Raw genomic sequence first — 14,661 nt, 5'->3', positions numbered from 1 at the left:
TTTCGGAATAATCATCAAAATTACAAGCTATTAAGTTTGCTACATTTGTATAAAAGTAAATTAAAAAAAAATTAATGATATGTTTTTTTTTCTGATATGAAGACAAACCGTTTAATACTCCTTAATTTTCACCCTGTAGGATGGGATAAGAGCGATAGAATATATTTATGAAAATGGTTGGAAGCAGGCGATATCTATTCTACAGGTAAATGCCAATGAACTGTGGTAACGTAAATTACAGAATCTCTAACATTTGGAGGAAAGCCGAATAGTGTACATACTGGCTCTATTTGAACTGATCAGGTCATGTTCGTCTATAATGCTGGACCTCTTATCTTCATGTTGCTAACTCAGAGTAGCAAAAAAGTGTAATCTTTGTTATCCGGAATACCCGTATAATCTTGTTCGTCCTGTACCCACCCGGACTCTGCGGAAAGACACCCAAGATATGCAAGGTCTCTATCTTGGCGGGGTCTATTTAAATACATGCTAAGTAACAAAGGATTCACGCAATCACACGCTCTAGGTCAGAACCGCTTCGTCCTCGCGTCCTTTAATCAAGTCTTTGGGAATAGCAGGACATGATGCGATGGCAACATGCACTAGATGGACTGGGCCTTTCTAGCACAAGCTTTCGATATTGGAAAGACAACAAACTAAACACCAGTTATCGCACTTCTTATAAAACATTTTTTAATGTCAGGACAATCTTTGTTCGTGGAACAAACACAATGTCACATCAATATAGAATGAATGTGCTACCTAACAAAATGTCCATCCATACACCTTATATCGTGTGGTTCAATAATACCGGCAGAGTGTGTAATATGTGTATAACAAGGCTTTTGTTGATGAGCAAGGCTATAAACAACAGTGAATTTTCCAAAAGAGAGCTGCATGTGTAAAGGCACTGGTCTCTTCTACAGTTATCCTGGCAGCCTGTCCCTTTATACTAATGCCACGATTACATGACAAGCCTGACGTTATGTAGATCTTGACTTTATAGAGTGGGATTGGTTTCACAAATAGCTTTCTGCCTTGAACCATGTGTCTGTCCATGTAAAACAATTCTGTGCATCAATTCTGTGCAGTCACGACTGGTTGAAAGAGTAGTTTGCTTCTAATTAACAAGATTTCCAACCTAAACAAGCAAAGGTGAAAACTTCGGAACATCTAATGATAGTGAAGTCTTAACTTAAGTTAGCTATTAACTTCTGCAGCCCATATGCTTTTGATCATGGAGCTTAAAACTCAATGACAAGTCCTCAATGTAGATAACGTGGCGCTAGCGTAAATAGTGTCGCTGATTTACCGCCGTCTGTACGTAAAGGGGTCCACTGTGTAAAACGAGAAATATTTCTGTGACACGAATCTTGACTACATTGACCTTCATAATTAGCTGATCATAATCTCTGTTGCTATTTAAGACAAACATGCTTGAAACGTACCTTACTTCATCAGTCAGTGTTGAGCATGAATTTCTGTCATTCCAGTCATGTGATCTTCAAAAAGCGCGCGAAAATGACGACAAACTTGGACGAGTCTACTTTGACAACATGGGTTTATTTTGGTTCAGTCCAACCCAATATACATTTATTCAACTTGGCACTATACATTCCGTGTAATGTTGATTATTGAAGCATCAGATATCAATATAAACACCCGCATCTTTCCAAGTTGGTGCATGTCAGGTTTATCATTTGAACATCGTTCCTATGAGAAATGAAAAGTCCCAGCATCGTAAAATTCACTGAAACAGAAACATATAAACAGACTGCATTGTAACTCTATGGCAAGCCAAGCCCACCTACAGGATCCTACAGTAACATTACAGCAGAAAACATGTCTTTGGTTGATGTGATCTTGCTGAACATCCGATGACATGTTGAAGAAAAAAAATGGTAACGTAAATTATATGGTAACGTAAATCATATTTATGCTTTTAATGATAAATAAAATTTTAACAAACAGTTCTGGAAAGATTAACTCTGCAGGCAATTACTTATCTGGGAGCATTCTTTCCTAAGAGTACAAAAGTAATGATCTTTCTATAATTCTAAGGGACTTATTATGGTAACGTAAATTATATCAAAAAAGTGACAAACGGCCTGAGATTGGCGGTTATAGTCATGTTTCCAACATTCGTGTTTTATGTGTCCTGTCATTTGTTTGTTACGCAACACCACTGTTTAGCAGATAAAACAGTGAAAAAAATATCGGAAAATGTCTTTTCGTAAGCGAATTACACCCAACAGAAGTTCGGTAACGTAAATTATACAAAAGTTGGCGACAAGAATAAAACGGCATCTGACGTAAAAAGGTCGTCTGCTGGACAAGTTTATCAACACGTGACAAGCCGGCCTAAGTGGTTGATGTAAATTATGACTGAAAATTTAAAGAACTAACGTCTTTTTATTATCAGAATGCCACGATATTCACCTTTATAGCATTTCCGACACGTGTTTTTAGCGTGTTTCTAAGCAAAACCTTACCCGGGACGACCAAAAGGCAACTAACAATGGTGGGAAAACATTGCTTAGCATATTACTATCATGTACTTGTAACGGAAAAGGGCAAAATACGTAGTCATTGTGTCTTTAAAGAAAACTGTGGCCCGCTGCTTATGTGCGACAGCAATTTGCCCCTTTAACGAGGAATGGGCGTATAGTTAAAGGTACCTTTATTGGCATTTTATTACATCATGCTTGCTTTTCAGTTAGACGTTTATGTTACCTGTGTCATGTTGGTTTAACTTGTGAAATATACAGTAGTACAATTTTTCAAGCGTTTCATAACATTCTCATTGATATCACATTCAGTAACTAGTACAAATTTGGTTAGAGCAAAACTTTTTGTTTATTACAAGAAGATTAGAGTATGGGTACAGAACATTGTTTCAGGAAATTGAATCTAAAAGTGCACTTACTGGGTATTACAATTTAATGTAGCGCTGAAATGTTGATTTTGTAGTACAGGGTTTGTCTGACAGTATCGTGATATTTTGACAGCATATTGTTTTTGTAATTATTAACAGGTGTTTGGGCGATAAATGCGTGAGCTCACATGTACACGTAGATGTAACTTAGGTTTACATTGACGTCAATGATTTTTCTCAAGATGTGCGAGTGCACTTTATACTAATGGACATCTCTCTAACATGCCCTCTCAACATATACCTCTTAGCCCCATCAATCTTGGTCCTGTACTAATGTTGCTTCCAGGCGGCTTCCTGCTAATGCATTTTAAACCTCCTGAAGCACTTCTGGTGATACCTGCTGTTTGACAAGTCTGGCCCTCTGACATTTCTAACTTCGTCAGTAACAGGAGTCTGGAGTAGTATAATCTGCTGGGATTTTGTTCGCAGTCAAGACATTTGTTGCCATGGATTCTTGGTACTTAAAGACGTCACTGAATTCAATTTTGTACCGAGCCTGAATTAGTTCAGCTTGCAAAATTACAAGCTGTTTCCGTATTTCAAACTTACATTTATTAATATTTGGTCCATATTGCAGATGGCAGGTGCACATATTTTTAAGTCCTTTGCACCTTACTACAATCAACTCCTGTACTGACTGTACCGTTACTCTTAAATGTGATTTCTTATGTATGCACTACTGTTTGGTGTTTTAACAAACATCTCAAATGTAAGTTTTTGATTGACGCTTGTAAGCAGGCATATAAAAATTACATGCAGCACTATGCAGCACTGGTATGAGCATGATGCATGGCCATCTCAACGGCTAGAATTACCACAGCCCTTAGCCTACCAGAAGCTTCCAGCACCCTATACCTACATGACCCAGAATTCTGGCGGTCAAGTGCAAGACTGGTTGGAATTCCAGTGGCACTCACTATGCGGTGGACCCATCTTTTTGATGTTGTTCGTAAATATGCTTGGGTGTTGGCCTATGGATGTCAGTAACCAAACCAGGTTCTTGGTACTCATTTCACCTGAGGGAAATGAGGAATGGGTATTTCCAAGGACACATATGTCCAGGAAGATTAACTGAGTACAAGTTTTTGTTTGTAAGTCAGCTAATGGACAAATAAAGCTAATCTCGAACCAGATCCACGGTGCGTAATGTATAGTATCAAACTTCCCGTAGGATCTGGCTTCATTCGGTTCCAACAAACGCTATTAACATACAATTGTTGCCTAATCAAATTGTGCTTGCCGAGGAGGTGTCAATTGCCCTCCGCCCGGCTTGGCTGGACTGCCCCGGCAGGCGTGTCAGCGGGTGACCGTTACAGGAAGTCATAATACGAGTCACTGCGCGAACCGTTGGTTTGGCCAGTTTGAACCATGGACGAAAAAGTTCGTCGTATCTTTCGAGACATCTGGGAATTTGAGCCGCGAGAACCTCAGTTGCGGGCCACTGTCACGCAGGAAAAAATGTGTGTTTGCATGCTACTGCAGTACTGGCTAGGGAAAGTCCCTATGTTGTCATGTATCCCATTACTTTGCGTCCGCGAACCTCGACTTGTTGTCGTCGTCTTACCGTTGCGAGAAATTAAGAAATAGCGGATCAAAAAGCAGACACAAACTGCAAGAAACTTTAGATTCGAAACAAAAAATGGCTGACTGCGCGTGGAGTTGTGCTTTCCTTCAGCGCATCCAAACGTAATGAGGGATGCTTACTTTCAGATTACATGTTCAAAATACCAAAGTTTTAAAGTTCGTTTAATGTTTTTATATATGAATAAAGATTAATAGTAAGTTTTAAAGTTGTAAGACTTATGCTCGATTTCTTGAGTGGAAATTTCATGTACCGGTGCATTTCTTCTGTTACGTTGTGATGCTGTCAGCATTGTATTTTGCGCCGTCTGGAGGGAACCTCCCACTGAGACCGGCGGCGCAGGTCATTGAGCTTGTTCTGGCTATTACGTGAGCCGCTCATAAAGACATTAGCACCTCGGATATTCGTGTAGCTGTTAATACCGCACAAGGAGGGGCAGGGAGAGACACCTTTATTCAATAGAAATGCTCCTCCCTGTTCGGGTGAAGGCAGATCTCCGGTGCCCGTTTGACTCCCTTGGCCGGCTACACTCCTTGGCCAGCTTTGATACTATCTTATGGCACCGTAGGATCTGCTTGGAGATTAAAGAAAGCATCCAAAGCATCCAAAACACTGAAGCGTGTCAGGGGATTTGAACGCAGAACCTCTAGTGTCTGAGCCAAACATTCATACCAATCTGCAACCAATGCAGACAATGCTTACTTACTTACTGCAATGACACACAATGTATTAATGTGGGAGGTGTAACAGCTGGAGGTGACATATAGTTTTGTCTATCTATTGAAAATCATCATCAGAATTGTTTCTGAAGGATTTATTTTTTTAGTAAAAGGGTTCAACGTAATTCAGAAAGGACATACATATATGGTGATGCCATAATAGTCCCTGTCACTGGAAACTGCATCTGTCTGAAACTTATCATTACAATACATGATAAAGGATGTAAATGTGCCAATATTTTCTCTAATACAAATGTAGCTATAAAATACTTTTCTTTAAACCCAACGGCTTGTCATTGTCTCTGTGAATTGCAAACTACATATATTTCCAGGTTACAATGGCCACAGATTATACATTGTTAAAATATTCATTGACTTGATGTTCCAGTACAAAGACATGCATGATTGTGACAGAGAACTTTGCTTACTAGAACAAACATGATTGCAAAAGTTGGAATTATTATCCTTAGTATTCATGATCAATTATTTGGCCCCAAGGTACATTCAGCTAGGTTCGCAAAACATCACATTATCATGATGATAACTATTTTCATAAACATGATTTGGATACATAATAGGATTCAAATAGAATGATGTTATTTGCACTTTGTAGAATTTACTAGAAAGCACATACATTCATGTGAGATGTACAAGTTATACATGTATAATGATAATGCCAACTACTACTAATGCTACTAGTAATTCTACTGGGTACCTTATGTCAGAATGTCTTGAATATCCGTAGTCTAAAATGTTCATACCCCAAACAATGCAGTACATGTATTAGTTGTTATGATAGTTGACATCATCACGAAAGTGGGGCATTTTGATCACATTTTGCAGCAAGGCTTTCAAAGAAAGAAATATTAGTCAATGGTTCTATTCGATTTACAACTAAGAAATGTTGCAGTTGGATTCATCACCCCTAGTCTGTGTCTTTTCAGTTGAATTTACCTGCATGCTATGAATATCGTGCCAGTTAAGTCTGCTCAGCTACAAGAAGATTAATCAATGTATCTTGGAGATGTACGCTAGTAGGGCACCTTGAGAATGATTTATCCAGTGTAGCTGAATAACCATATAGTCTGTAAACTCCCTTAACATGCAATGATTACTTTTGTTGACAGTTCTTTAATTCTTAGCAATACCTAATATTCATTCTTGCATAGTACTGGATACAAAAGTGAGATATTAGTGAGATAAATAATTGAAGTACATGTACTAGTGTTGCAGCAATTTCTAAAACCATAAGAAGACTACTGGGATCTAAGGACATTACACATTGGTGGTACTAAATATTAAGAAAATCCCTACCATTACCATTATGATTAAAAGCCAATTGCCTCTTGGAATTCCAAAATCAATGGAATTGGCTTAAATATTCTTGGCTTAAAGCTCTAAAAACGCAATTTTGGTAGGCACATTGACACTATTCAGATGACACTTCATTTTTTAAGAACTGTTGTCAGATATTTGATATATAATCGTGCAAAAAATATGCTCTGTGACTCATAGTATAAGTCTATAAGAAAACAGTAAAATGTACATCACACTCCTTGCCAGGATTTCATAATTGTGCATATCCAATTTGCATTTCCAGACTGAGGAGATTGTTTCCCCATTATAGTGATCTACTGTACACAAAAGATATCACACTATTAGAATAGAGTACAGTCAGCTAGGTGCCTCCTTCAGACAAGGCAGTTTCCTGATCATTTATATTCTGTGTACCAAATTGGCAGAAATGGAAACCTACTCCAATAAGATCTGATTAGGATCATCTGTCGGCTGGATCCTGTTTTATTTGTTCTGGAAACTTGACTTCTAACCCAGTCAACCATAAGGAGATGATAGGCTGTTTAGATCAATTCAAGGCATGCATGATAGAAGTTTTGAGGTGGAACATGTGTTCTATGTAATGTTTCATGGTCTAATTAAATGAGAGTAATGTGGCAGAAGATATCTTGTGCTTGTTAGTAGACATACACGTAAATTTGATTATACATGTAGTTACAGGTAATTTGATTCTTTTTTCAGCATTCATTTTATTTATCAGATGTAGTCACACTTTGGTGAATGTGGCCAGATTGATTGCCACTATTTGAAAGCTTTATTGTGTTTGATTGGACGAGGCTGTGGAATATCCTCAGATTTTAGAGAATTTCAGTCCCAGCTCTGTGATGTGCGTGTTGAGTACTAATTGAGTTAACGTTGCTACATTCAACATGCAAAGGCCAATCAAATTTGTTCATTAAAATAAGCCCTGTAAAGGTAGGGCATCTTGAATAATCCCTAGAATGTGCTTCTTTATGTATTTTGGATGTCTTTTCTAGCAGCACCACACAATTTCAGGCATCTTTTTTTATTAACATTCCATCTATCACACACGGTTCCTTTTCATGATGGGGATGTGAGGGAGGCCCTATTTTCTTTGATTGCCTTCTAAACTGTCAGCATCCAAGTAGAGATTAAATATAATGGGCTCAGAGCTGTAGTACACAGCTTGTTATTATGTTTTACACGTCTTGCATAGAAACCTCCATATTAATCTGTGATGTTTCACCTGTCTTTGTGCATAGACTGTATCAACTGCAACAAATTGGATGCTGACAGGCTGCTGCATGGCTGACTAGATGAAAACGGCCAGGTTGTGTTGTATCTGAGAGGTCTTGAGGACTACGTGAGGATTCGGTGAATGAGGATGTCATCCCAACCAGGAGAAATCAAGTGGACACCGTCAGCAATGTCCATGCCTTCAATACACCCAGTCAATGCTCCGACTGCTAAGTACAACAAGATATCTGAGCAGCTACGCCATGTCACACCTGGCCACATTCAGTGCTCAATGTTCTGTGGAGGAAAGGGGTGCAAATACGAAAACCCCACAAAGTGGCCTGCAAAAGATCAAGCCGTGAAAGGGCTGTACTCTTCATGGGTCACCGATGACATCCTGGCCATGGCAAGGCCCTCGACGGAGATCATTACGAAATACAACATCATCGAACAGTTCAAGGAGCAAGGTATCAAATCTGTGGTGAACCTACAGAGGCCGTTTGAACATGCCAGCTGTGGCAATGCACTGGAGCCAGAAAGTGGCTTTACCTATCTCCCTCAGGACTTCATGGAGAATGACATCTACTTCTACAACTTTGGCTGGAAAGACTATGGTGTAGCATCACTAGGCACCATCCTCGATATGGTCAAGGTCATGTCTTTTGCAATGGAGGAGGGCAAGGTGGCCATTCATTGTCATGCAGGGCTGGGGCGGACAGGCGTTCTCATTGGCTGCTACTTGGTCTGGGCAAAACGACTCAACCCCCATCAGGCTATCCACTTTGTGAGGGAGAGGAGGTCCAATGCCATCCAAACCAGGGGGCAGATCCAGTGTATACAGGAGTTCTCCCAGTATATCCGCCCTCTCAGAGTCATCTTTCCGTCCAAAGACCCAACCTCATCTCCCTTCACCTTCAACCAGTATCTCAGCAGGCAGAAACGTTACCTGCACGGGTTTGAAGGTCGGGAGTTAAAGTACATCCCTAAGATTGTAGATGTTGTCTGCAAACTGCTGGCTGCAAAAGCTAATGTTGCTAGCACTGAAGGAAGTCATCCCGGTCTGCGCCGGACTCTCTCAAAGGAAGAGGTAGTTGAAGCAATCAAGGAGTGTGCCCCTGCTGCATTTGATAACACTGAAGAAAAGGCCAGCCCAGACAGTGCCACAATCTCAGCATTGTCTCTTGAAGAGGTGCCTTCAGAGCTTGCTAATAACTTGCCAAATGTGAAGGATTCTCTGCACCCGAATGAAGGGCAACCTCGCGTGTCGAGAGCTCTCAGCCATTCACACATAGAGGACATATTACCAACAAGGCAACAAGAGAAGACGGATCAAGACGACTCTATCAAAGATATCATGGAAAAAGAATCAGATCCATTTTCACCACCTTCTGACAACTCTGTTGTAGACCATGCACCAGGAGGTGGAGATGCAACGACTGCAAAAACAAATACTACCAAAGCCTCAGAACAACAACAACAAATCTTAGGTGATGAATCAATCTCCTCAGACAGCAACTATAGCAGCACCTCTGATCTGGGCAAGGATGCCTCTACCTCTACTTCATCATCAGTAGAATCATCTGAGAATGGACCCAAGCCAAGACTGAAGAAGAAGAAGAGCACCTTGCAGCGATTAAAGGAAGATCGACGGAAAAGAAAGTCAGAGAGTGAGGAGATAAGTAGTGAGAAAATGGAGCCTGTAACATATTCACCAAGGAACTTGATGTCTGCAGCAGAGCTGGTAGCAACTGCCTTGGCTTTCAACATGACAATGGACCCAAACCTCAATCAGGAAGTGGAGGTTTGGCAAGCAGAATTGAACGAAGATGATGCAGCATGGGAGAGGCTAAAAGTCGAGAAGTCCCCACAAGTTCTTAGCTGTCTGATGTGGTCATGGCTGGAAGAGTTAAAGGAGCCCGTCCTCAGTGACAAAGACATTAGTAATCTAGTGGAGATGGCAGACAATCCTAATGAAGCACTTGAACAACTGGAGAAAGGACACAAGCACACACTGAATTACATCCTGAAAACCATTGCTAAACTTCCCAACCTCTCCCCAGCTGTTGAAGAGAAGATTCTCACCCGTCTCATTGTGGCCTTTACTAAGCAAACTAACCCAAAGCAAGCTGGTGGGGATGCAGTGCCACAAACTGAAGTTACAGAAAATGTAAAAATCTTGGAATTTTTAAAGAGAGTGGTGTTGTCTGAAAAGCAGAAGCTTGTTGAGAAGGAGAATTCAGCAGCCTCAACAAACAGTAGCAAAACAAATGATCAGTATGCTGATCAGGCATCAAGTATTGAGGGGGAGAAATTGACTGAGAATGGAGAGGAAGATGCAGAAGAGACCTTGGAGGAATTTGCTGTCAATACTCAAGGAGACAAGAACAATGATGAAAAAGAGACTGAAAAAGAAATGGCATCTGACATCTCTGGTGGGGATAATGAACAACTTGTCCAAAACAAAGGACTAGAAAGTGCTGATGAAGATATAGGCTGCAACCAGGACCAGAAACAACCAGAGGTTGAGGAAACTTTGGGAGAGATGGTTCAAGAAGAATGTGGTGAGGCAGAGGAAGACACAACCTCTTCGTCTGAAGAGATAGCAGATGTCTCAACACTGACAGCTAAGACTGGTGATGAAGGGAATCTCACCAAGAATGAAGAAGAAGACTAACTCAATAGTAGTAAGCACGGTTCTTGTAAAAGTGGTGTGTAACGCTGGATTAATGCTGACTGGCATTTTTGGCATTGATTTAACCTCACCCCAAAACCCTTGGCAAATTAAGAGGGTCTCTGGCTGGACGGTGGCACATTAGCGTCCTAAATTGTATTTGTGTCACCATGGACTTTATAATGGGAATATCATGCAAAATATATATACAAGTACAATGTATGACTAAGAAGATGTTACAAAACACAAAAGCATAAAAGGATTTGTTTTTCATCAATGAAATTTGTTGAGCACTCTGTCAGATTGCTCAGCCATCATGCTGCAGCTTCAGTGACATATCCGCTTAAGCACCATTGATGCTCTGACATAATAGTCATCATTGAGCATTCAGGCCTCATAGACATAGCAAAGTCTTTCTCCTGATCAGCCATACACCATTACTCTCTGCCCTGAGACCACTTATCTTAGCATACCGATGACTCTTCAAGCATGTGAAATGGAGTGTGCATGCATATGGAACTGATTATTGTGATAGAAACTGACACCAATGCCAAACAACAGCAGCATCAAAACTGTAAAGCAGTATTGTACACCACTTTTGTAAGGGTTTTATTTCTTTGTTGGTTGGTTGAATGACATCATTCCTACGGACAGCAAAGAGTCAGACCAAGAGATGTAAAATATTGATGCACTACCTGGGGATATACATCTATAATATTATCTATATATATTGTATATTTCAAACAACCCCCTAAAGAACTTCATATATGCTGCAAGACTTGTCTATATGCTGCCAAAATATCATAGTTTGATATATACATAATTATATTGTGTTATTTGTGCTTGTGTCAGTGGCTGCTATTCATCTTTTTATGTATTTTTCTACATTATGTGGACATTGTGGCTTGCCTGAACTTTTGTTATCACTGTCCAAACATATTACTCTAATAATGCTTGTGTGAATTGCATATAAGGTAGTAATAATTAATCGATTGAAAAAAAAAACAAATTTTCAGCTTATTGTATAGCCATCTTGATATAGTAGTCTATTCAACATCATTGCTGTATTTTTCAAAATTTTGTGTTCTTTTTGCACAATGTTTTACATAAGGGTTTTAACTAAGTGGATTTGATGCACTGTTCATTGCTAGCATTCTATCAAATTGAATATGTAATGCAACTATTGCTGTGTTGTATATTGTCACTAAGTAATTGAATATAGCTGTGATTATACATATGTATGTATTACATACTCCAGTTACTCCTATGAATTGGCTTTAATATTGATAGTGCTATTATGTTTTCAACTTAAATGATATATTTTGTCAGAAGATAATAAAATATTTTCTGTTGATCCCTTTGTCAAATGATATTCAGAAATGCTTTCTCAATCATTTATTACAAAACATCTCAAATTTATTGTAATAGAGTCAGTATGGCATTGTCTTGTGTTGTAAATCTTACATTAATGGCCCAAGAGCAAATGTAGCAGGGTACATTCATGTCCACTTTACTTGTGTTACAGTAACTGTATTCAGTGATCCAATATCATATGATGGTATAATTTTCATTTTGACAATGGTTACATCAATTATGTTGAAAAATCTACAATAAAATAAGGTTGACACATGATGCAAAGTAGGAAATTGATCTAGGAAATGATGCTCCTTTTCAGAGATACATGTGTGCAGTAATTTAGACAGTATAAGTAGCATTTAGTAATATGTGAAACTGTTTGCAAGTATGGCGTTCACTCAAATTAGAATTTAACTTAACTTTCTGCTGTCAACACAGAAGGAGCTTCGAAACATATCAAGCTATATAGAGGAAATGTTATGTACAATATAGAGGTAGCATTACGTTCTTGGTTACATAGAAAGAATGGATTCAATTTAATGAATTACACATGGCTTGATCTCCTTGAAGGTAAACTTCAAGTTAGAAAATAGTACATTTAAGATTTAAAAGTCTCCTGGAATTTTAGAAACAGTTTTGATGTGCTATTTTCCCCAATCTATTTTGAATATCTCTGATAATATGTGACAGCCCAAAAAGTCTTAGAGCAAGACATGGGTAATTCAATGAAGCTATGCATGACGTATCAAATGTGTAAGAACTTGTTCCTTATAGAACTTTTTTATGACTCGGAAAAAAAAATAACTGAAAAAGAAAGATACTTTATTTGTAAGTAAATAAATAAATTGTAGGGTTAAAATCTCAAGCAAAATATGTCTAACTAGCCACATTCCTCTCCATAGACCTGGCTTTGAGATAATGGACTACACATTCATAAATGTAGCACTATTAACATGTATACCTTATTGGGCATGTGTGTATAATGTACAATTATATATATCAGATGGCTGTGAGTTTTATGCACATTCTTTTTATTATGCTGTGACAATCCTGAAGATGTGCATGTAAGTTGGTCTGAGCCTGTATTCAGTTTGCACTCCCTGTACTGTACATGTATGTCACTTTAATGTTGCAACTATTTGCATATCACGAGTGGGTTTGTAGTGATTCAATCTTCCACTATTGAAAAAGTTCATGGCATAGTCATGTACATTTGAAAAAATTACTTTTTGTGTTGGTGAAAATGATGCTGGCTTCTGTGCAGAAAATGTCAAAAGAAAAATATTATTTTAGTACTATCAAGATTGCATAATGTATATCAGTGATACATGTAGATTAAATTTTTTCTGTCTAAATGTCAGATTCTTTAGCACTACCTCTAAAATGGAAGTCAGTTTACTCAATGTGACCGTGTGTTCATAATTAGCCTCCTTCGCAGACTTCTCCTGTTTGGGTGAGGCTGGCTTTTATTTTATGGAGGGGGGGTTGGTTGTTTGGTTTCAAAGTTGGCTATAGGTTCTCTAATGCTGGGCCATGGGAAAGTGAGTTTGCCAAGGAAGGGAGTTTGCCATGGAAGGAGTTTCACTCCGTCTCTAGACAAAACTCCTTCAAGAGCAAACTATCTTTCTAGGCAAACTCCCTTCACCGGCATTGGAGATTAAAGCCAACTTTTAAACTTAGGCCAACCAGCACCACCCCAACCCCCTCCATAGATTAAAAGCCAGCCTCGCTCAAAGGAGAAGAAAGAGACTAGTCCATTATGTAGTTCGGGAGTAATTGACCAGTTCTTAAGAATTCCTCTGTAGAAGACATGTTGATTTATCAGAGAGCTCTGGTCTACACCATTGATCTAACCAGTAATGGACTGTTGCAAGTGGACACTATGCAGAACACAGCAATAAAATCTACCAGTGCTTTAGATTTGTTACCTGTTTGAAGCCCAGCATCATTTCCAACAACTGTATGCACATGGCTTCACCTTTTCTGTTTGCATGTCTGCTGTTGTGTGCCTTCAATATAAGCCTCTACTTTTGCACTGTATGCTTGTGAGTTCAAAATAAAATTTGATGGATTCTGCATCTGACTTTTCTCTGAGAAACATACAGTTTTGAAGACTGTGCAGGTATGTTCTGTATAATGTTTTTGTGATTAACGCTTTAGATTTGGCAATATATGTCTGGTATTTCAATTTAGACAGTGCAAAAACTCTCCAGACATACAACATGTAGATGTTAAATAGCAAAAGACCACAGTGATAAAGGTTTTCGGGCAGACCCTACTTCATGGGGAATGGGAGAATTGAAGTGAGAAGTGTATTAGGGTCAGACCATTGGGAAAGCGGGGGAAGTTGTGAGGAAAGATGCAACAGGTAACTGGGATATGTCATGCAAACAGTTACACGTGCACTGGAACATAAACACCTGCTAACATACACTTACCTATACATTGTATGTACATGGTACCTTCTGGCAAACATAAAGTTTTGCACACACACACTTGCCAGACAACAGGCACTTGATACTTAACTATGGCCCTTCTTTTCTGGTATGATACATGGCTTACATGGATAGTGTACTAGTTGGCACATGCCACTTGAGTAATAACTGTAAATGTGATCCATGCCAAAATCACCATTGCATATACTGTAAATGCAGAAACTTTTGCAGTGGATTTTTTTTTCGCGGTGGCAGCTTCACCGCGAACTTGAAACCACCACGAACATTTTTCCATGGTATTAAGAGACTACAGTGCATGGTGCTACCGCGAAATTAAAACCACTGCGAAAACTCATTTTTCCCGTTACCTCAAAATCAAATCCCCGTGAACTTAAATGCATTTACAGTAT

General features: G+C 39.1%; 1 protein-coding gene across 3 annotated transcripts in view; it reads left to right on the top strand.

The window, feature by feature from the left end:
* The window catches only part of LOC118407675 (nucleoside diphosphate-linked moiety X motif 17-like), a 29,145-nt gene that overhangs the window by 8,669 nt on the left and 5,815 nt on the right, over positions 1-14,661 (top strand). For 2 of the 3 annotated variants that reach the window (XM_035808194.1, XM_035808201.1), the window contains exon 2: positions 7,816-13,892. The exons of the other annotated variant lie outside the window; for it this stretch is intronic. In XM_035808194.1, the coding sequence (XP_035664087.1) occupies positions 7,932-10,463 (2,532 nt within the window). In that variant the 5' untranslated portion in view covers positions 7,816-7,931 and the 3' untranslated portion in view covers positions 10,464-13,892. Of the gene's footprint in view, positions 1-7,815; positions 13,893-14,661 lie in introns of those variants that run through there. 3 annotated transcript variants of the gene reach the window in all.

The sequence above is a fragment of the Branchiostoma floridae genome, chromosome 2 (assembly GCF_000003815.2).
Source record: "Branchiostoma floridae strain S238N-H82 chromosome 2, Bfl_VNyyK, whole genome shotgun sequence".
NCBI classification, from domain to species: Eukaryota; Metazoa; Chordata; class Leptocardii; order Amphioxiformes; family Branchiostomatidae; genus Branchiostoma; species Branchiostoma floridae.
The sequence above is the reverse complement of the archived record's forward strand: the minus strand, read 5'-3'. Positions and strand labels throughout refer to the sequence as shown.